The 23,732-nt window shown below is 45.8% G+C and overlaps 1 protein-coding gene across 3 annotated transcripts in view; it reads right to left on the reverse strand.

Annotated features, from left to right (window-relative positions):
• The window catches only part of LOC110489513 (1-phosphatidylinositol 4,5-bisphosphate phosphodiesterase delta-1), a 58,076-nt gene extending 37,341 nt beyond the window's left edge, over positions 1–20,735 (reverse strand). Inside the window, exons 1-2 of one of the 3 annotated variants that reach the window (XM_036945631.2) lie at positions 20,378–20,735; positions 12,451–12,609 (exon numbers count right to left, since the gene is read on the reverse strand). In XM_036945631.2, the coding sequence (XP_036801526.2) occupies positions 12,451–12,609; positions 20,378–20,408 (190 nt within the window). In that variant the 5' untranslated portion in view covers positions 20,409–20,735. The remainder of the gene's footprint in view (positions 1–12,450; positions 12,610–20,377) is intronic. The other 2 variants (XM_090199059.1, XM_090199058.1) reach the window with 2 other exon arrangements.
• Positions 20,736–23,732: the final 2,997 nt, after the last annotated feature.

Raw genomic sequence — 23,732 nt, forward strand, 5'->3', positions numbered from 1 at the left:
CTTTATTAAAGACTATCAGAAAGAATAATGTGTTATTATAATACTGTATATGGTGTCCAGGTCAGGACAACCAGAACATGTCTTTATTAAAGACTATCAGAAAGAATAGTGTGTTATTATAATACTGTATATGGTGTCCAGGTCAGGACAACCAGAACATGTCTTTATTAAAGACTATCAGAAAGAATAATGTGTTATTATAATACTGTATATGGTGTCCAGGTCAGGACAACCAGAACATGTCTTTATTAAAGACTATCAGAAAGAATAATGTGTTATTATAATACTGTATATGGTGTCCAGGTCAGGACAACCAGAACATGTCTTTATTAAAGACTATCAGAAAGAATGTTGGTAGTTATTCATTTAGATCCAAATCCTTGATTTAGTGAGTCACTCAGTTTCATGTTGACATGGACTCTTTCATTCAGTTTCTTCTTCACATCAGCAAAGAAGGACTCTTTGTATCATATATATATATATATATATATATATAGTGCATTCGAAAAGTATTCAGTAAGTATTCAATGGATTCAATAGATTTTTATTCCTCATCACTCTACGTACAATACCCCATAATGACAAAGCAAAATAAATACTTATATCACATTTACATAATTAGTCAGACCCTTTACTCAGTACTTTGTTGAAACAGCGATTACAGTCTCGATTCTTCTTGGGTAGGACGCTACAAGCTTGGCACACCTGTATTTGGAGAGTTGGGGAGTGTCGCCACAGCTATTTTCAGGTCTCTCCAGAGATGTTGGATTGGGTTCAAGTCTGGGCTCTGGCTGGGCCACTCAAAGACATTCAGAGTCTTGTCCCGAAGCCACATCTGCATTGTCTTGGCTGTGTGCTTAGGGTCGTTGTCCTGTTGGAGGGGAACCTTCGCCTCAGTCTGAGGTCATGAGCGCTCTGGAGCATCAAGGACCTCTCTGTACTTTGCTCTGTTCATCTTTTAATCCTGACTAGTCTCCCAGTACCTGCGGCTGAAAAACATCCCCATAGAAAACTGTCAGAGTGACCATCGGGTTCTTGGTAACCTCCCAGACCAAAGCCCTTCTCCCCCGATTGCTCAGTTTGGCCGGGCGGCCAGCTCTAGGAAGAGTCTTGGTGGTTCCAAACTTCTTCCATTTAAGAATGATGGAGGCCACTGTGTTCTTGGGGACCTTCAATGCTGCAGACATTTTTTGGTACCCTTCCCCAGATCTGTGCCTCGACACAATCCTGTCTCGGAGCTCTACAGAAATGTCCTTCAAGCTCATGGCTTGGTTTTTGCTCTGACATGCACTGTCAGCTGTGGTATCTTTTATATAGAAATTATAACCAAATCATGTCCAATCAATTGAATTTATCACAAGTGGACCACAATCAAGTTGTAGAAACATATCAAGTATGATCACTGGAAACAGGATGCACCTGAGCTCAATTTTGAGTCCCAAATCAAAGGGTCTGAATACCCGCACACACAAACACACACTCACAGAAAACAGAATATTGTAGGCCGGAGATTATACGGTACTTTGTATTTGGACCAGCAGTTGTTGCTTATTTCCATTTGAGAAACAGAACAGTGTCCAAGTCGTCACGCACACATTCCTTAAATACCAGATGAAGTTCAGGGAGAGAATGAGGACATTGTGTGGTCCTGACCACATTCACTCCCTTGTTATTTCTCAAGTCTTTCTGTGGAACGACAACATCCAACACTCTGTGGTGCAGATAAATGGAGGACGGGACTGGAACCCAAACCAATATGTTTACTATGTAAACTTCCCCTTAGAGTTTTTCTTTAGCCTTTTAGCTAGGCTCAGTCTGGTGGATGATTGATGGATAGAAGTAGATCTCTGTGCGATTAATACTTCTAAAACTATGATAATTACAATGATATGACGATTACAAGCAGCAACATGCTGCCAATAGGAATTAGAGTTATTTTTTTGTAAAATTTCCAAGCAGGATTATAACAGTCTGATTAAGTAAAAACATGAAAGACAGATGTGCGAGCATCAAATGAAAACTTCCTTTACCACCAATGACGGTCTTTCAAGACTCATCATCACGAAGCATTGTGTTTGCAGAGCCTCGTTCAAGGAGAAGTTAAGATGAATCATATTATAGTAGAAAGCTCCTTGAAGAGAGATGTCATAATAGAGGAGTAAGGACCATAAACCGGAGTAAGGACCATAAACCAGTGTAAGGACCATAAACCAGAATAAAGACCATAAACCAGAATAAAGACCATAAACCAGAATGAAGACCATAAACCAGTGTAAGGACCATAAACCAGTGTAAGGACCATAAACCAGTGTAAGGACCATAAACCAGTGTAAGGACGATAAACCAGAATAAAGACCATAAACCAGAATAAAGACCATAAACCAGAATAAAGACCATAAACCAGAATAAAGACCATAAACCAGAATAAAGACCATAAACCAGTGTAAGGACGATAAACCAGAATAAAGACCATAAACCAGTGTAAAGACCATAAACCAGTGTAAAGACCATAAACCAGTGTAAAGACCATAAACCAGTGTAAAGACCATAAACCAATGTAAAGACCATAAACCAATGTAAAGACCATAAACCAGTGTAAAGACCATAAACCAATGTAAAGACCACAAACCAGTGTAAAGACCATAAACCAATGTAAAGACCATAAACCAGTGTAAAGACCATAAACCAGTGTAAAGACCATAAACCAGTGTAAAGACCATACACCAGTATAAGGACCATACACCAGTATAAGGACCATAAACCAGTATAAAGACCATAAACCAGTGTAAGGACCATAAACCAGTATAAGGACCATACACCAGTATAAGGACCATAAACCAGTATAAAGACCATAAACCAGTGTAAGGACCATAAACCAGTATAAGGACCATAAACCAGTATAAGGACCATAAACCAGTATAAAGACCATAAACCAGTGTAAGGACCATAAACCAGTATAAGGATCATACACCAGTATAAGGACCATAAACCAGTATAAAGACCATAAACCAGTGTAAGGACCATAAACCAGTATAAGGACCATAAACCAGTATAAGGACCATAAACCAGTATAAAGACCATAAACCAGTATAAGGACCATAAACCAGTATAAGGACCATAAGCCAGTTTAAGGACAATAAACCAAGATTGACTTTGAAATTGGATGTCTATCCATGTCCTGAGGACTTCGGGAAATGCCTTCAAATCCGTCCACTAGGGGCAACAGCGAGTGCTATTACTATCAACAAGGCTTGGGTTTTGCTAGGGACGGGAATGGTGGAAAGGTGTAATCCCATGACTCTGGATCAAAGGTTGTGTGTTTGCCAAACCTTAACCCTCACCTTAACCATTCATAACCCTATCCCTCACCTTAACCATTCATAACCCTATCCCTCACCTTAACCATTCATAACCCAATCCCAAACCTTAACCATTCATAACCCAATCCCAAACCTTAACCATGCATAACCCTATCCCTCACCTTAACCATTCATAACCCAATGCCAAACCTTAACCCTCACCTTAACCATTCATAACCCTATCCCAAACCTTAACCCACCTTAACCATTCATAACCCAATGCCAAACCTTAACCATTCATAACCCTATCCCAAACCTTAACCCACCTTAACCATTCATAACCCAATGCCAAACCTTAACCCTCACCTTAACCATTCATAACCCAGTACCAAACCTTAACCCTCACCTTAACCATTCATAACCCTATCCCAAACCTTAACCCACCTTAACCATTCATAACCCAATCCCAAACCTTAACCCACCTTAACCCAATGCCAAACCTTAGCCATTTGTAACCCTACCCCAAACATTAACCACTACCTCCCGAGTACCTTAACTGAACCGTTAACTTGGAATGAAACGATACAGAGCTGCAACCCAAAACCAAGATGTCAAAAACACTTTGAAGTTTGACATTTGGGGAAATGTGGATAAAAGTCTAACTCTGCAGTGAGCCTGTGAAAGCTTGTTGCATAACAGCTTCCTCTGTTCTGTAACCTATATTACAGTACTAGGTCTGGTCTCCTCTCAGTGACCTACAGTACAGTACTAGGTCTGGTCCCCTCTCAGTGACATACAGTACAGTACTAGGTCTGGTCCCCTCTCAGTAACCTACAGTACAGTACTAGGTCTGGTCTCCTCTCAGTGACCTACAGTACAGTACTAGGTCTGGTCCCCTCTCAGTGACCTACAGTACAGTACTAGGTCTGGTCTCCTCTCAGTAACCTACAGTACAGTACTAGGTCTGGTCTCCTCTCAGTAACCTACAGTACAGTACTAGGTCTGGTCTCCTCTCAGTGACCTACAGTACAGTACTAGGTCTGGTCTCCTCTCAGTAACCTACAGTACAGTACTAGGTCTGGTCTCCTCTCAGTAACCTACAGTACAGTACTAGGTCTGGTCTCCTCTCATTGACTGGAGACCTGAGTTAACAGTAACCTACAGTACAGTACTAGGTCTGGTCCCCTCTCAGTGACCTACAGTACAGTACTAGGTCTGGTCTCCTCTCAGTGACCTACAGTACAGTACTAGGTCTGGTCTCCTCTCAGTGACCTACAGTACAGTACTAGGTCTGGTCCCCTCTCAGTGACCTACAGTACAGTACTAGGTCTGGTCTCCTCTCAGTAACCTACAGTACAGTACTAGGTCTGGTCTCCTCTCAGTGTCCTACAGTACAGGAATAGGTCTGGTCTCCTCTCAGTGTCCTACAGTACAGTACTAGGTCTGGTCTCCTCTCAGTAACCTACAGTACAGTACTAGGTCTGGTCTCCTCTCATTGACTGGAGACCTGACTTAACAGTAACCTACAGTACAGTACTAGGTCTGGTCCCCTCTCAGTGACCTACAGTACAGTACTAGGTCTGGTCCCCTCTCAGTGACCTACAGTACAGTACTAGGTCTGGTCTCCTCTCAGTAACCTACAGTACAGTACTAGGTCTGGTCTCCTCTCATTGACTGGAGACCTGACTTAACAGTAACCTACAGTACAGTACTAGGTCTGGTCCCCTCTCAGTGACCTACAGTACAGTACTAGGTCTGGTCCCCTCTCAGTGACCTACAGTACAGTACTAGGTCTGGTCTCCTCTCAGTGACCTACAGTACAGTACTAGGTCTGGTCCTCTCTCAGTAACCTACAGTACAGTACTAGGTCTGGTCCCCTCTCAGTAACCTACAGTACAGTACTAGGTCTGGTCCCCTCTCAGTGACTGGAGCCCTGAGTCAACAGTAACCGACATACAGTTCTAGTAGACAGACATTCTCCTACTTGTTAATACTGGTCCTCCATGGGAATCAAACCCACAATCCTGACTCTGCAAGCGCAATGCTCTACCTATTGAGCTACATGGGATCACAGTAGCCTGAGAAATGCACAAACTCTACCTCGCACAGACTCTACCTCGCACAGACTCTACCTCATATGACCTGGGCTGTTACTCAAGACTTACTACACCTCTCTCTCTCTCTCTCTCTCTTTCTCTCCCCCTCTCTCCCTCCCTCCCTCCCTCCCTCCCCCACACACAGTTAGGGTGTGGACAGTAAACACAGGAAAGGCATTGTAAACAAAACACTGCCCTATGAGACAGAGGGAGTGGTGATGTTTTAGTGTGGATAGATATGGCTTTAGTCTGCTGTAGTGTCAAATATGTACAGTATACATTACCAGGTAAAACAGGTTATCTCTTTTACATTATTCCCTGGGGACAGGGTGTTGACGTTACAGAACAGAGTTTATTCCCTGGGGAGAAAGTCTTTACTAAACACAAAGTATCACCCTCTGTCACGTACTCTCCATCTCCGGCCTCTAGTTCATCAGGCTGCTGATTATCCCGCATACCTGTCACCAGCGCCTCATGACACTCACCTGGACTCCATCAGCTCCTTGATTATCTTCCCTATATCTGTCACTCCCCTTGGTTCTTGACTCTGTTTCATGTCGGTGTGTTGTTTGTGTTTCGTGTTCATTGTTTATTTTATTTATTAAAACAGTCACTCCCTGAACTTGCTTCCCGACTATCAGCGCACTCGTTACACCCTCCCACGTTCTCTTCTCCTTCGACTAAACACATGAGAGCTCGTTGGTAAACCTGTCTCAATCAAGACCACAGGAAGAAACTACAAAAAGGAGAGGAAGGGGAGTGGAGGAGGCTGGGTCCTGGAGCTGACACACATGGCCAGTCCTGTGCCAGGAGATGTCTGATAGGAAGCCAGGGATGGAATGGACACACACCAGTCTGGACAGTTCAAAAGGAAGCGATGTGTGGGTCAGAATTCACTTCTTGTTATTTCTCTCTTGACTATCTGTGAGATGTTTTAGTTTACATTCCACTGCCTCCCAAAACCCAGGTTGACCAGTAGTGAGATGCAGGGCTGGGAGACACAATAGACTGTAGGTGGTAGAACTCAGACAGACGGAGCAGGTGGTAGAGCTCAGAAATACAGAGTAGGAGGTAGAGCTCAGACAGACGGAGTAGGTGGTAGAACTCGGACAGACGGAGTAGGTGGTAGAGCTCAGACAGACGGAGCAGGTGGTAGAACTCAGACAGACGGAGTAGGTGGTAGAGCTCAGAAATACAGAGTAGGTGGTAGAACTCAGACAGACGGAGCAGGTGGTAGAGCTCAGAAATACAGAGTAGGAGGTAGAACTCAGACAGGCGGAGTAGGTGGTAGAACTCGGACAGACGGAGTAGGTGGTGGGACTCGGACAGACGGAGTAGGTGGTAGAACTCGGACAGACGGAGTAGGTGGTAGAACTCAGACAGACGGAGTAGGTGGTAGAACTCGGACAGACGGAGCAGGTGGTAGAACTCGGACAGACGGAGTAGGTGGTAGAACTCGGACAGACGGAGTAGGTGGTAGAACTCAGACAGACGGAGTAGGTGGTAGAACTCGGACAGACGGAGTAGGTGGTAGAACTCGGACAGACGGAGCAGGTGGTAGAACTCGGACAGACGGAGCAGGTGGTAGAACTCGGACAGACAGAGTAGGTGGTAGAACTCAGACAGACGGAGTAGGTGGTAGAGCTCAGAAGGACCGTTACCCAGGTCAGGCAGGTTCTGCTGAGCTTGGTGGATACGGGACTCGATCTCCCAGGTGACGGCAGCAACGATGCCGGTGGATGGCACAATGGCTTTTGGCTCGGTACCTGTGTTGTTGGTTGTGAACTGGCGAGAGAGGGCATCAGGCTTGGTATTCTTCGAACCGGGGTGATAAATGAGTAGGAAATTGAATCTACTGAAGGACAAGGACCACCTGGCTTGCCAGGAGTTCAGGCATTTGGCAGTCTGGATGTGGGACAGGTTTATATGGCCAGTCCACACGATGAAGGGGCTTACAGAGCCCCCAGCCAGTGATGCCATTCCTCCAGAGCCAGCTTAACGGCCAGGAGTTCCCTCTCTGCAGCTGAGAGCTTGCGGGCAAAGAATGCACATTGGTGGACCTTCTGATCAGAGGGGGAACGTTGAGACAGAACAGCACCTACCCCCAGTGTCAGAGGCGTCCACCTCCATGATGAACTGGAGTCCTGGGGCAGGCTAAGGACCGGAGGTGAAGCGACGCTTGAGTTCCAGGAATGCTGCCTCTGCCAGTGGAACGGAGTGGTGAGAGGTGCTACCAGATGGCAGTAGTTGCGGATGAAACGTCTAAAAATGTGCAAACCCCAGGAAACGCTGTAGTTGCTTCAGGTTGGAAGGCACAGGCCACTCTGAATGCCTTGACCTTGGCGGGGTCCATACTTAACTGTCCCTGTGTAATAATATAACCCAGGAAAGACACTGAGGCAGCATGGAACTCACATTTTTCAGCTTTAACAAAAAGATTATTCTCCAACAGCCGTTGAAGAACTTGGCAAACGTGTTGCTGGTGAGCCTCAGGGTCCTTGGGAAAAATCACGATGTAATTTAAATAGATTAAAACGAAGCGTCCAATCACATCCCTCAGCACGTCATTGACTAGGTTCTGGAAAACAGCAGGGGCGTTAGAAAGACCAAAAGGCATGACCAAATATTCAAAGTGACCAAGTGGTGTGTTGAACGCAGTCTTACACTCGTCCCCCTCTCTTATGCGGACAAGGTGGTAGGCATTCCGGAGGTCGAGTTTGGTAAACACCGTGGCACCATGGAGGGGGGGCAAAAGCAGAGCTGCTGAGTGGCAAGGGGTACTTGTTATTAACAGTGATGTTATTCAGCCCACGGAAGTCTATGCATGGCCTCAGTGACCCATCCTTCTTCACAAAGAAAAACCCAGCACAAACCGGGGAGGAAGATGGCGTCCTGCAGCCAGAGAATCCTGGACATACCTCTCCATAGCCTCTTGCTCGGGACGAGAGAGGTTAAACAACCGACTACTGGGGAGAGGAGCTCCAGGCTGGAGGTCAAGGGCTCAGTCGTACGGCCGATGAGGCGACAGCGACAGGGCGTGATGCTTGCTGAACACAGGAACTAGATTGTGATACTCGGGTGGAACTGATGACAGGTCTGGAGGCTCTGGAATGAACTGGGGCACAGACTAGTCTGGGGGAAGGGCAGAATGCAAACAATTAGAGTGACGTAACAAACTCCATGTGGTTAACTTTATGGTGGTCCAGTCAATCTATGGGTTGTGTAGCTTTAACCATGGATGGCCAAGAACTAGGGGAGAGTAAGGACAGTCGATTATGTGGAAAGGAATCTTTTCCTGGTGATTTCCAGAGAGATGCGGGATGACAAGGACGGTTCTCTCAAAGACACGGGAGAGGAGCTGTCCATTGAGAGCATTGGCATCGAGGGGTGAATCGAGTGGAACAGAGTCCAGGCCCAACTGGGTAACGAAACCTCGGTCCAGGAAGCTCTCGTCGGCACTCGAATTGATGAGAGCAGACAGAGGAAAATCCTTGCTCTGCCACACAAGGTTGCCTTCAAGCAGGGGTCTGGGGGAAGATGGGCAGGCGATTTGGCTCAACAGTATATTCCCCACTACTGCCAAGCCCCCTCTTTTGCTGGACGCAGGGAACAAGTGGAGACAAAGTGACCAACCTGGCCACAGTATAGGCAGCTCCTAGCGCCGATTCGTCATTGCCTCTCCTCTGGAGAGAGACGGGCCCGGCCGAGCTGCATGGGTTCAGGATCTGGACGAGCCTGGGGATGAGATGCAGTGAGAGAAGGAGGACAAGGCACTGAAGCAGATGTTATGGGACATGCAACCCTACCTACCCTCTCCACCCGACGCTCACAGAGACGGTTTTCGATGTGGATAGCGAGAGTTCATCAAGTCCATCAGGCTCATCCCTGGACACCAACTCGTCCTTGATGGTCTCAGTGAGCGTGTTCCGGAATGCTCCTTGAAGCTCCTCATTCCAGCCGCTCTCAGCGGTGACACACCCTCACATGCCATCTCAGCAACACTATGGGAGCCTTGGCGGAGGGACAGGAGTCGTTTAGCGGCATCCTTACAGCAGACCGGGTGGTCGAAGACTTTCTTCATCTCCTCCGTGAATCTGAAGAAGGAGAAGCAGATGGGGGACTGTCTCTCCAACACCACTGTGGCCCAGGAAAGCGCTGCTCCATGGAGGCAGCCAATCAGAAAGGAAATATTGGCCCGTTCGCTAGCATAAGAGTAGGGCTGTTGCTCAAATACTTGTGAACATTGTACTAAAAAGGCTCTGCAAGATTCGAGGTTGCCATCGTAACACTTGGGAATCGGAAAAAACTGCTCTCGGAGAAGGGCTTGGAACTGATTGTGAGCTCTGGGCAAAGGGTCAGCCCTGTAGGTCATGCAGGCTCTGTGAAATCTCATTGATGGAAAACTCCTTGATGTGCTCCAGAAGGGTCTTCAGGGCTCGGTCATGTTGCTCGAGCAGGGCGCCTTGGCCGACGAGGGTTTGGTGGAGAGTTGTAGAGTCTGCTTGGTTCATCTCTTTGGCCAGATCGTACTATTACGCGGAGTGGAACATGGGAACCCAAGAGTAGACCCAGACGAGGAGACTGGGATGAAGTAACCAAGATATTTACTGAAAAACAAGGGGGAGATGGAGGCTGGAGCGAAAGGGGTTGAGACAGGGTAAGCAGGTCCGGAGGGGAATCCAAGGGAGCAGTAGAGTGGGGAATCCAGGATAGAGTAGCAGGATGACGAGACATGGGACTGGAGACAGGGACCAGAATCAGAGAGGGCAGAACTGTAGCGGAGAGGAAAACAGCGTCAGGCAAGGAAAACAGGCACAACAGGATAACAGGATCTGAATAGTAACAAACGACTAGAAACGTAGACTGACTGAGCAGAGATTACGATATGGCAGAGTGGAAGAGGCAGGGCTGAGTATTTGTAGAGGTCTTGGTTATGGATTATGGAACAGGTTGCAGCTAGGGATCTGCTCTGACTCCAGCACACCTGTCTCCGCCCACACAATCACACACATACAAACAGAGCGAGAGAGGGGGAGGGAGAGAGTCCCGGTGGGGTGACGGCAGGTCAAGAAGACACAAGACGAGCCGTAGAGGGCGTTGCAGGAGCAGATGTGACACTATTCTCTATCATGTCCAACAGAAATAACTTCAAATGTATAAAATAAATCAAATTGTTTGCACTCATGACCACTGGTTTCAATTACATTTTCTGACAATTTACAAGCAAATACTTTATGAATGTATATTTACAATTCAACTTGCAAGGTTGCTAGCCAACTAGGCTGCTAACGTTAGCCCTACTATCCTGTTAATGTTAGTCCTACTAGCCTGCTAACGTTACATTAGCACTGCATGAGTCAGCCAGTTGCTGTCAAAACCTAGCTTACAGCTACATTTAAGTAAACCAACGTTTTGGAAAGACATAATGTCATCTAACCAGTTATCAAATAATCTTACCAATATATGCAGTTAACACAGGCCAAACTTGATCCTCCAGAAAGTGAAGAGCAACACCTATGCAGCTCAAATACACAATACACTTTTAAAACCGCGTTCGACAGGATAACCAAGACAGACTGACCAGCTCAAATAGGCAGAAGCCTTCAATATGGCAGACCAATCCAAACTCCTGTCTCAGCATGTGGGGCGGCAGGGTAGCCTAGTGGTTAGAGCGTTGGACTAGTAACCGGAAGGTTGCCAGTTCAAACCCCTGAGCTGACAAGGTACAAATATTTTGTTCTGCCCCTGAACATGCAGTTAACCCACTGTTCCTAGGCTGTCATTGAAAATAAGCATTTGTTCTTAACTGACTTGCCTGGTTAAATAAAGGTAAAAATAAATAAAAATGTCCAGCCCACTCGTTATCTCAGGCAATCATGACTAGTGGGAAGGTTGCTCACTTTTTCTGTGGGTTAACCAACAAGGCTTTTCATTTAGCAATGTCATTCGTATTTACAGATTGTTATTAAGCCACATGAAAGTTAACATGTTCGAAAAGGCATTTCTGCCCAAAAAACTCATTTTGATAAAATATATATTTTTTAAGTTCAAACAGTTCTCCTGTGAAGTCGTGACTTCCGACATACGTATAGTTTCCTGAAGACAGTGATAGGAGGAAGGGTCCAGACAGATGAAAATGATCACAACAGCACTGTCAGTCAGCTACTGTAGTGCACTAGTACTAAGCCAAGGTTGAAAAACTGTGGTAGCCTACTTCACGGAGATCATGCGGAATCTGATTGGTTGTTTACATCACACCTCCTCGTGATAGGTGGATTATAGCTCACCACTGCCAACACTCGGTCTGCATGGCTAGTGGCCAACATTATCCTGGTTGCGCTAGCTAACGCAGAGTAGATTCTCCATATGACGTTGAGACATAGTGCATTGTGGGTAGTTTAGAAGATAACCGGAAGTAACTTAATAATAAATAGGTAAAACCCCCAAAACACAACTATGTTTTTAGTTCTAGGTAACCATATCGTGACTACAACTAAAACTCATGGTTCCTACCCTAACACATTACAACCTGTTTACATTGGAACTGGCCCACTACAACTAAAACTCATGGTTCCTACCCTAACACATTACAACCTGTTTACATTGGAACTGGCCCACTACAACAGAGGATATGTTGTTTCACATCAGAATGGAGGGAAATGTGTTGGGCCCTTCAACGTTAATTCTGATGTAGATGTTGACGTAGATGAATGGTACAGGTGTATGGTACAGGAGCCTATGCAGAGTCGCCATAAAACGCTAACATCCGCTAACATCAACCTAACTTGCTCAGGCATCTTTCTACGCCTACTACGTTAGGTTAATGATACAGTAGAACTACTCACAGGTCTGGTTACTCTGATAGGGTAGCAGTACTCACAGGTCTGGTTGCTCGGATACAGTAGCAGTACTCACAGGTCTGGTTACTCTGATATAGTGGCTGTACTCACAGGTCTGGTTACTCTGATATAGTAGCAGTACTCACAGGTCTGGTTACTCTGATATAGTAGCAGTACTCACAGGTCTGGTTACTCGGATACAGTAGCAGTACTCACAGGTCTGGTTGCGCTTGAATGTCCTGTGTGACTCGTGCCACATGGTTGTACAGTCCTCCTGCAGCTTGTAGAAGCGGTTCTTCTTCCAGGAGGAGGACCTTACCTTCAGCAGCTCTCCCCCCACCAGCAACAACTGGAGGTCCGCATCTCTCTCTAACCCTAGTGGGGTCACACAGAGGTTAGATGTCACAGACAGATGGACTCTTCACAACTACCGTAACCATGGTAAACCCATCTGGAATGGTAATAAAGGAAGCCCTTAGGTATTCATGTGTTGGGATGGAGCAGTGTGGTGTTGGAATTGTGGTGAAGGGTGTACACTGTAAAAGCTGCAGATTTTCCATCAGAGCTTTCACATGGTCAGATGAAGCTCGATGATCTCACCAGTGGCTGCTTACAACCCGTGTGTGTACGTGTATTGCTTGCATGTGTTTGCGTGTTTGCATGTTCGTGGTTGCAACCACGCTTCTGCAAAGCATCCTGTGTAGAACATCTGAGACAAATATTCCAGGTCAGTCGAGTCAGACAGGAAGTGAAAGCAAAAGGACCCCTCCACCCCAAATATTTTCCTCACTACCACTCAAGATAGACTATGAAAATGAAAGATGTAGTAGTACAACGAGCAGCAGGAGTTAGAGGCAGCAGTCAGCGGGCTGGGCTGGACTAGGCTGGACTGGGCTGGACTGGGCTGAACTAGGCTGAACTAGGCTGGACTAGGCTAGACTGGACTGGGCTGGACTAGGCTGGACTGGGCTGGACTAGGCTGGACTAGGCTGAACTAGGCTGGACTGGCCTGGGCGGGACTAGACTGGGCTGGACTAGGCTGGACTGGCCTGGGCTAGCTTGGGCTGGACCGGGTGGTCCACATTCAGAACCACCCTGTCAGTGCTCGCCACTCCTGGGGCGTGGGCACAACAACAACATTGTAGACATTTTTACAAGGTCCCGCAACAGACTGACAGAGGCTGTTTATGAATCTAGCTGGCAGGAATTCCGAGAGGAGGAGGAAGGCTGGGCACTGGGAAATAGCTGAGTGCTTCAGACTGCCTCTGTAGGGTTTTGGACCGTAGCCTGAATTCACTCAGTAGCTCTGTTGTTGTTGACTTGTTTGATCACAGGACTGCTCACTTCTGACCCATACCATTATCAACACAAAACATGAGCTTAGATAAGCTAATATTGTGTGATTCAGTCTTTGCCTGTGTTTCAAAATTCGTACTTGTGTTCTATCTAAAGTGTATAGCGAGGACAGAAGCTAACTGTCATTTTTCAAATGTGATTCAAACCTAGTGACTCAATGCCCCATAGTAACAGAAAACCCCATGGTGACACAAACCCCCATAGTGACACAAAACCCCATAGTGACACAAAACCCATAGTGACACAAACCCCCATAGTGACACAAAACCCCATAGTGACACAAAACCCATAGTGACACAAACCCCCATAGTGACACAAAACCCCATAGTGACACAAAACCCATAGTGACACAAACCCCCATAGTGACACAAAACCCCATAGTGACACAAAACCCCATAGTGACACAAAACCCCATAGTGACACAAAACCCATAGTGACACAAAACCCCATAGTGACACAAAACCCCATAGTGACACAAACCCCCATAGTGACACAAACCCCCATAGTGACACAAACCCCCATAGTAACACAAACCCCCATAGTGACACAAACCCCCATAGTAACACAAACCCCATAGTGACACAAACCCCCATAGTGACACAAACCCCCATAGTGACACAAACCCCCATAGTGACACAAACCCCCATAGTGACACAAACCCCCATAGTAACAGAAAACCCCATAGTGACTCAAAACCCCATAGTAACAGAAAACCCCATAATGACACAATACCCCATAGTGACACAAAACCCCATAGTGACACAAAACCCCATAGTGACTCAATACCCCATAATGACTCAATACCCAATGAAGACACAATACTCCATAATGATATTGGTCCAGATCTATTACTGGGTGACACCCTGACCCAGCAGTAGTGATTGGTCTAGAACTATTACTGGGTGACACCCTGACCCAGCAGTTGTGATTGGTCCAGAACTGTTACTGGGTGACACCCTGACCCAGCAGTTGTGATTGGTCCAGAACGGTTACTGGGTGACACCCTGACCCAGCAGTTGTCACCTTCTCAGGACTCGGCCAAACCCAAACAAGTACTTGACGAATCTGTGACACAGGCAACACCCGTTCTGCCTGTCACATTCTGTTAATGGTACCCAAAGCACACACATCCCTGGGTCGCTCCTCTTTTCAGTTCGCTGCAGCTAGCGACTAGAACGAGCTACAAACAAACACTCAAACTGGACAGTTTTATCTCAATCTATTCATTCAAAGACTCAATCATCAAATCAAATCAAATCAAATCAAATCAAATTTTATTTGTCACATACACATGGTTAGCAGATGTTAATGCGAGTGTAGCGAAATGCTTGTGCTTCTAGTTCCGACAATGCAGTAATAACAAGTAATCTAACTAACAATTCCAAAACTACTGTCTTGTACACAGTGTAAGGGGATAAAGAATATGTACATAAGGATATATGAATGAGTGATGGTACCGAGCAGCATAGGCAAGATACAGTAGATGGTATCGGGTACAGTATGTACAAATGAGATGAGTATGTAAACAAAGTGGCATAGTATAGTATAAAGTGGCTAGTGATACATGTATTACATAAGGATACCGTCGATGATATAGAGTACAGTATATACGTATGCATATGAGATGAATAATGTAGGGTAAGTAACATTTATATAAGGTAGCATTGTTTAAAGTGGCTAGTGATATATTTACATAATTTCCCATCAATTCCCATTATTAAAGTGGCTGGAGTTGAGTCAGTGTCAGTGTGTTGGCAGCAGCCACTCAGTGTTAGTGGTGGCTGTTTAACAGTCTGATGGCCTTGAGATAGAAGCTGTTTTTCAGTCTCTCGGTCCCAGCTTTGATGCACCTGTACTGACCTCGCCTTCTGGATGATAGCGGGGTGAACAGGCAGTGGCTCGGGTGGTTGATGTCCTTGATGATCTTTATGGCCTTCCTGTGACATCGGGTGGTGTAGGTGTCCTGGAGGGCAGGTAGTTTGCCCCCGGTGATGCGTTGTGCAGACCTCACTACCCTCTGGAGAGCCTTACGGTTGAGGGCGGTGCAGTTGCCATACCAGGCGGTGATACAGCCCGCCAGGATGCTCTCGATTGTGCATCTGTAGAAGTTTGTGAGTGCTTTTGGTGACAAGCCGAATTTCTTCAGCCTCCTGAGGTTGAAGAGGCGCTGCTGCGCCTTCTTCACGATGCTGTCTGTGTGAGTGGACCAATTCAGTTTGTCTGTGATGTGTATGCCGAGGAACACCCCGCCCCGCAGGAGGCCTTTTGCCTTTTGGTAGGCAGTAATTGTAAATAATAATTTGTTTTTAACTGACTTGCCTAGTTAAATAAAGGTTAAATAAATCAAATAAATATTTAATATTAAGGTACACAGAAGTAAATGAATGTATTTGGCTATTTCAGCCACACCCGTTTTTGACAGATTTATACAAATCGAGCACACAGCCATTCAATCTCCATACACAAACATTGGCAGTAAAATGGTCCATACTGAAGAGCTCAGTAACTGTCAACGTGGCACCGTCATAGGACGCTCCCTTTCCAACAAGTCAGTTCATCAAATGTCTGCCCTTCTAGATCTTCCCCGGTCAACTGCAAGTGTTGTTATTATGAAGTGGAAGTATTGGAGCAACAACGGCTCAGCCGCAAAGTGGTAGGCCACACAAGCTCACAGAACGGAACTGCAGACTGCTGTAGTGCGTAAAAATGTCCTCGGTATCAGCATTCACTACTGAGTTCCAAACTGCGTCTGGAAGCAACGTCAGCACAATAACTCTTTATCGGGAGCTTCATGAAATGGGTTTCCATGGCCGAGCAGCCGCACACAAGCCTAAGATCACCATGAGTAATGCCATTCGTCAGCTGGTGGTGTAAAGCTTGCCGTCATTGGACTCTGGAGTGATGAATCAAGCTTCACCATCTGGCTGTCCGACGGATGAATCTGGGTTTGTCAGATACCAGGAGAACGCTACCAGCCCGAATGCATAGTGCCAACTGTAAAGTTTTTGTGGATAAGGAATAATGGTCTGAGGCTGTTTTTCATGGTTCGGGCTAGGCTCCGTAGTTCCAGTAAAGGGAAATCTTAACGCTACAGCACACAATGACATCCTATACAATTCTGTGCTTCAAACTTTGTGGCAACAGTTTGGAGAAGGCCCTTTCCTGTTTCAGCATGACAACACCCCCGTGCACAAAAGCGAGGTCCATACAGAAATGGTTTGTCGACATTGGTGTGGAAGAACCTGACTGGCCTGCACAGAGACCTGACCTCAACCCCATCGAACCCCTTTGGGATTAATTGGAACACAGACTGCAAGCCAGGCCTAATTGCCCAACATCAGTGCCCAACCTCACTAATGCTCTTGTGGCTGAATGGAAGCAAGTCCCTGCAGCAATGTTCCAACATCTAGTGGAAAGCCTTCCCAGAAGAGTGGAGGCTGTTATAGCAGCAAAGGGTGGACCAACTCCATTTTAAAGCCTTCCCAGAAGAGAGGAGGCTGTGTTATAGCAGCAAAGGGAGACCAACTCGATATGAATGCCTTCCCAGAAGAGTGGAGGCTGTTATAGCAGCAAAGGATGGACCAACTCCATGTTAAAGCCTTCCCAGAAGAGAGGAGGCTGTGTTATAGCAGCAAAGGGAGACCAACTCCATATTAAAGCCTTCCCAGAAGAGAGGAGGCTGTGTTATAGCAGCAAAGGGAGACCAACTCCATATTAAAGCCTTCCCAGAAGAGAGGAGGCTGTGTTATAGCAGCAAAGGGTGGACCAACTCCATATTAAAGCCTTCCCAGAAGAGAGGAGGCTGTGTTATAGCAGCAAAGGGAGACCAACTCCATATTAAAGCCTTCCCAGAAGAGTGGAGGCTGTTATAGCAGCAAAGGGTGGACCAACTCCATATTAATGCCCATGATTTTGGAATAAGATGTTCGACGAGCAGGTGTCCACATACTTTGTAGTGTATCTTTAATTTTCTCAAGTATGACAACTGTGTACTTTTTCCACCATCAACGCAACAGTCTAAAGACATTGTTATTGAGAGACGGGTTGATCACCGTTTCCTTACAAGGCATCTAGAGGAGGGTAGAAGTGTCATGAATTAGTACCACCTCCGTACTTACAGAGGTTCTGAAAAGACCAAAAGATTCAGATTCATTAACCTGGTACCGGCCATACATACCCATGTTTCCTGTTATCTGTCCTGAACTCTGACCTCTGACCTGACCTGTCCTGAAACTGTGCATTATAACTCCCATAATTTACCTTTTACGGTGACAATAACACTCTTATTTGCTGTATTCCTATGGAAGTCATGGAATTTGGCCAAGACAGTATCCAAGGTATTAGCAAAGCAAGGTGAACTTGATCAAATGATTTTGGTTGGCAGAATGTTTTCTTTTACATTTGTTGTATCTGACCGTGTCTGAAAGATGCAACAAAAAGTTTCTCTCATATTTTGTACACAAATTTGTTTACATTCCTGTTAGTGAGCATTTCTCACAGGTGTGGCATGTCTAGAAGCTGATTAAACAGCATGATCATAACACAGGTACACCTTGTGCTGGGGACAATAAAAGGCTGGTGGTACTGGTACTGTTGTGAACAGAGTGCCCCATCGTGGAGGTGGGGTTATGGTACTGTTGTGAACAGAGTGCCCCATGGTGGAGGTGGGGTTATGGTACTGTTGTGAACAGAGTGCCCCATCGTGGAGGTGGGGTTATGGTACTGTTGTGAACAGAGTGCCCCATCGTGGAGGTGGGGTTATGGTACTGTTGTGAACAGAGTGCCCCATCGTGGCGGTGGGGTTATGGTACTGTTGTGAACAGAGTGCCCCATCGTGGAGGTGGGGTTATGGTACTGTTGTGAACAGAGTGCCCCATGGTGGAGGTGGGGTTATGGTACTGTTGTGAACAGAGTGCCCCATCGTGGCGGTGGGGTTATGGTACTGTTGTGAACAAAGTGCCCCATCGTGGCGGTGGGGTTATGGTATGGGCAGGCATAAGCTACGGACAATGAACACAATTTTATTTTTATCGATGGCAATTTGAATGCACAGAGATACCGTGACGAGATCCTGAGGCCCATTGTCGTGCCATTCATCCAACTCCATCACCTCATGTTTCAGCATGATAACGCACGGCCCCATGTCACAAGGATCTGTACACAATTCCCGGAAGCTGAAAATGTCCCAGTTCTTCCATGGCCTGCATACTCACCAGACATGTCACCCATTGAGCATGTTTGGGATGCTCTGGATCAGCGTGTACGACATCTTGTTTCAGTATTCCCATACCCGGGTACGTTGTAACAAGAGAGCTCTTTTTTTTAGACAAGCAGTTTTCTAAACTGTTTGCATGAAATCTGATTATTTCCAGGGATACACAACATCCTGTAACGATTCTCCTCCTCTTCTGAGGAGGAGTAGGAAATATCGGACCAATGCGCAGCATGGTAAGTGTCCATGTTGTTTATTATAACCGGAACACTGAAACAAAAGTAGAACAAACCACAACAGTTCAGTCAGGTACAAAACAGAAAACAACTACCCACAACTCAAGGGCGAAACCAGGCTGCCTAAGTATGGTTCTCAATCAGAGACAACGATAACCAGCTGCCTCTGATTGGGAACCATACCAGGCCTAAACATAGAAACACAACACCTAGACATACAACATAGAATACCCAGCCACATCACACCCTGACCAAACAAAAAATAGAAATATACAAAGCAATCTACGGTCACGGCGTGACAGATACACAACATCCTGAAATATATGTACATATCTTTGTTAGAAAGAGTACTATATTTCCCTTGAAGAATTGATGCTGAATGTAAAAAAATAAATCTCAACTTACACCACTCTCTCCTACAGTCTAAATATTTTTCAGGTCCATAATGTTTGGCTGTGAATGCCGGATAGCATCTTCCATCTACTATATATCCCTGTTCATTAGTTACCCTTTACTACTTATCCTTCACATAATCATATAAATGCTAGTCAGTTAAAGGGGCCGTATCTAGGCTAACATCCTAGTCAGTTATAGGGGCCGTGTCTGGGCCCCTATATGAATGAGAGTGCATCAAATCAGTGTAGAGCCAAGAGGAAACAAGCTATTGTCTTATATTGGTGAGGCCAACAGCCTTTAACTTCCGTTAAATCTATACAGCTATAATTTTCACATTAAATCCACCTGATTGCTAACTGGGATAGACAGGCTACCTATGGAACAGGTAAACTATCCTTTTGATGGTACAGTGACGTGATTGGGTGATCAGGTAACTAAGGCGGGGGTAAAGGAAAGTGAAGGTGTGAAGGAAGGAGTTGGCTCCAGGGATGTCTCCTCCCCTTTCTACCTGCCTCCAGACACTAATATCTGATCTGGCTGCACACCAACATTTTGTATAATAAGGCACATTGTTCATCCCACGGGAGAAAGCATTTCCTCTGTTTATACTTACAATAATGACTTTCAGACAGAATGTTACGTGCCCTAGAGACAGGACACTAGACAACCATCTCAGACAGTCAAACAAATCACATTACCACTCAAGCATGATCACAATGCCTATTGAGGAATGGAATCAAAACGGATGTTACCTTGGTACAAGTAGATCATAAAAACATTTATTTAAAAAAAAATGGTTTGAAATTGCGCACTTGAGTCATGCTATCCACTCAAAGAGGTGCCGAATGATCATGCATGGAAGTCGCACCTAACAGATTGTGAAGGTTCTCAACAATATGAACAGATTTCACACCATATTCCATATATCTACAGTTCAACTTACCATGTTTTTCTGCTTTACCGTTCGATTCCATCCCAAATTGACCAGATCAGTCCAAAGTTGCAGGTGCGTAAACTCCCCCCAAACAAACGCTCAAGTCTAAGGGTCTCTATGGATAAATGCGAATAGCAAAGCGGTCATAAAAAGCAGGTCTCGCACCATCAGTCCGCTACAAACTTCAGGCTGCTGATGAGATTCAGACAGTGCGTAGCGCTGTCAGTAGCCTACAGCCAATACCAAGCATGCGCCCTGACCTGCCGCGCAGTCAGTCCACACCAACATCACAGCCACACCGGTCTGACGGGTCCTCTTATTGACTCTGCAGCCTGGTCCACACCCTCTACATGGAGTTCCTGACATTGGGGACATTCTGATATGTTGTCCCATTCATATGTTTAGTTTCTCTGTGTGTCTGACAATGCTGATTGGCTGAGCTGTTGGAGGTCATGAATACTAGCTTAATGCAGTAAAATACAGTATATGTTTATTTCCCAAATGTATCCGTTTTAAATACTTGTAATGATGGAGAATGAATACTATTTTATCACTTATTAAAACAAGCCAGTCTTACGGAAAAGACTGTGGTCTTAACCTGTAGGTGTGGTCTGTCTGACAGAGTGGATGTAATCCAGCACCATGGTTACTGAGTCACCTTGGTTACATACTGAGTCACCATGGTTACATACTAAGTCACATTGGTTACATACTGGGTCACCTTGGTTACATACTGAGTCACCATGGTTACATACTGAGTCACCATGGTTACATACTCAGTCAAACTGAGCAGACGTATGTGCTAAAGCAACAGCTAACAACAGCAGGTGTTTCACGTCATACCTCGTCCATCAGACTCCAGCTGCAGTCAAATGACAAGGCATGCATGTCTCAGCTGCAGTCAAATGACAAGGCATGTCTCAGCTGCAGTCAAATGACAAGGCATGTCTCAGCTGCAGTCAAATGACAAGGCATGCATGTCTCAGCTGCAGTCAAATGACAAGGCATGCATGTCTCAGCTACAGTCAAATGACAAGGCATGCATGTCTCAGCTGCAGCCAAATGACAAGGCATGCATGTCTCAGCTACAGTCAAATGACAAGGCAGGCATGTCTCGGCTGCAGTGATTTGGGGTTAGGGGTAGGGTTGGGAGGGTTAAGGTTAGGGGTATGGTTAAGGTTAGGGGTAGGGTTAAGGTTAGGGGTAGGGTTAAGGTTAGGGTTAGGAGTTAGGTTAAAGGGTTAAGGTTAGGGTTAGGAGTTAGGTTAAAGGGTTAGGGTTAGGGTTAGGGTTAAGGTTAAGGTTAGGGTTAGGAATAGGGTTAGGGTTAGGAGTTAGGTTAAAGGGTTAGGGTTAGGAGTTAGGTTAAAGGGTTCAGGTTAGGGAAAGGGTTAAAGGGTTAAGGTTAGGGGAAGGGTTAAGGTTAGGGTTAGGGTTAGGGTTAGGAGTTAGGTTAAAGGGTTAGGGTTAGGGGAAGGGTTAAAGGGTTAAGGTTAGGGGAAGGGTTAGGGTTAGGGTTAGGGTTAGGAGTTAGATTAAAGGGTTAGGGTTAGGGGAAGGGTTAAAGGGTTAAGGTTAGGGGAAGGGTTAAAGGGTTAAGGTTAGGGGAAGGGTTAGGGTTAGGGTTAGGGTTAGGAGTTAGGTTAAAGGGTTAAGGTTAGGGGAAGGTTTATGGTTAGGGGAGGGGTTAGCTATCATGCTAAGTAGCTGTAAATGCTATAGTTGTCGGTGATGAGATTCAAACACACAACCTTTGGATTGCTAGTCACCCCCTTTTAATTTTTCCTTAATCAACCTTCAGTCTTATGTAACCATACTAAACATAACCTATCATACTAATTTCAGTGTCCCTGATTTTTGTTTACTATGTTACGGCTAGCCTTTGAGACCAGCCTGGCTGAGCTGTTTGTCACGCACATCCTCCACCTACCCTCCTCTGTCGAGGAAAAGCTGTTTCACAACAGTCACAATAGAAAGCTCTCTGAAAGTCTGTGACACGTGTCTGACACACCCTGTTTTAGACTCACCAAAAATGCTTTAGGTGCTGCACCTCACTCCTCTCACAGTAGCCTATAAACTATGTAGCCTAAAGAGCTTTCATTTTCATGAAGTCCCAATGTTCATAAACGGTTAATGACACACTGTCCTATTGTGAAGTAAGAGGCCCAGTGTTTAATCATAGGGGTGGCAGCTAGAGTATGAGTAGGTCAGAGAGCCAGAACTGTTACCCGTGTAGTAGGGTTAGAGGTTAGGGTTAGGGTTAGGGTTAGGGTTAGGGTTAGGGTTAGAGGTTATGGTTAGGGTTAGGGTTAGGGTTAGTGCTAGAGTATGAGTAGGTCAGAGTGCCAGAACTGTTACCCGTGTAGTAGGGTTAGAGGTTAGGGTTAGGGTTAGGGTTAAGAGGCCCAGTGTTTAATCAGGGTTAGGGTTAGGGTTAGGGTTAGGGTTAGGGTTAGTGCTAGAGTATGAGTAGGTCAGAGTGCCAGAACTGTTACCCGTGTAGTAGGCGTGCTGGATCATGTTGGAAACCACAACAGCTGCAGAGAACATGCTCTCAAGTATGTCTTGATTCTACAATAGTTGATTCCTGAAAAATTCCTGCACTTTTAATCAAGCAAATAGATTGCCTGATCAGTGGCACTGGACTTACTCGGTTGGCAAATGACTGCCACATATGACAGCAATAGTATTTCATTTTTTTTGTGCACATTTATTAAACACATTATTGACATCCTTGTGGCTGAACGATGAAAGATGTTTGGAAAGAAACCCAGACCGTTTCTATAGTTACCTGGCTGCCTGAAACAGAGGAGCAAGGTGCTACTTTCACACCTGGTTTGTTATTAAGGCACATGAAAGTTCACATGTTCGGGAAGGCATGTTCGAGAAGGCATGTTCGGAAAGGCATGTTCGGGAAGGCATGTTCGGGAAGGCATGTTCAGGAAGGCATGTTCAGGAAGGCATGTTCGAGAAGGCATGTTCGGGAAGGCATGTTCGAGAAGGCATGTTCGGAAAGGCATGTTCGGGAAGGCATGTTCGAAAAGGCATGTTCGAGAAGGCATGTTCGGAAAGGCATGTTCGGGAAGGCATGTTCGGGAAGGCATGTTCGGGAAGGCATGTTCGGGAAGGCATGTTCGGGGAGGCATGTTCGAGAAGGCATGTTCGGGAAGGCATGTTCGAGAAGGCATGTTCGGGAAGGCATGTTCGGGAAGGCATGTTCGGGAAGGCATGTTCGAGAAGGCATGTTCGGGAAGGCATGTTCGGGAAGGCATGTTCGGGTGGCATGTTCGAGAAGGCATGTTCGGGAAGGCATGTTCGAGAAGGCATGTTCGAGAAGGCATGTTCAGGAAGGCATGTTCGGGAA

This window comes from Oncorhynchus mykiss, chromosome 15, assembly GCF_057628025.1.
Source record: "Oncorhynchus mykiss isolate SJ-2025 chromosome 15, ASM5762802v1, whole genome shotgun sequence".
NCBI classification, from domain to species: Eukaryota; Metazoa; Chordata; class Actinopteri; order Salmoniformes; family Salmonidae; genus Oncorhynchus; species Oncorhynchus mykiss.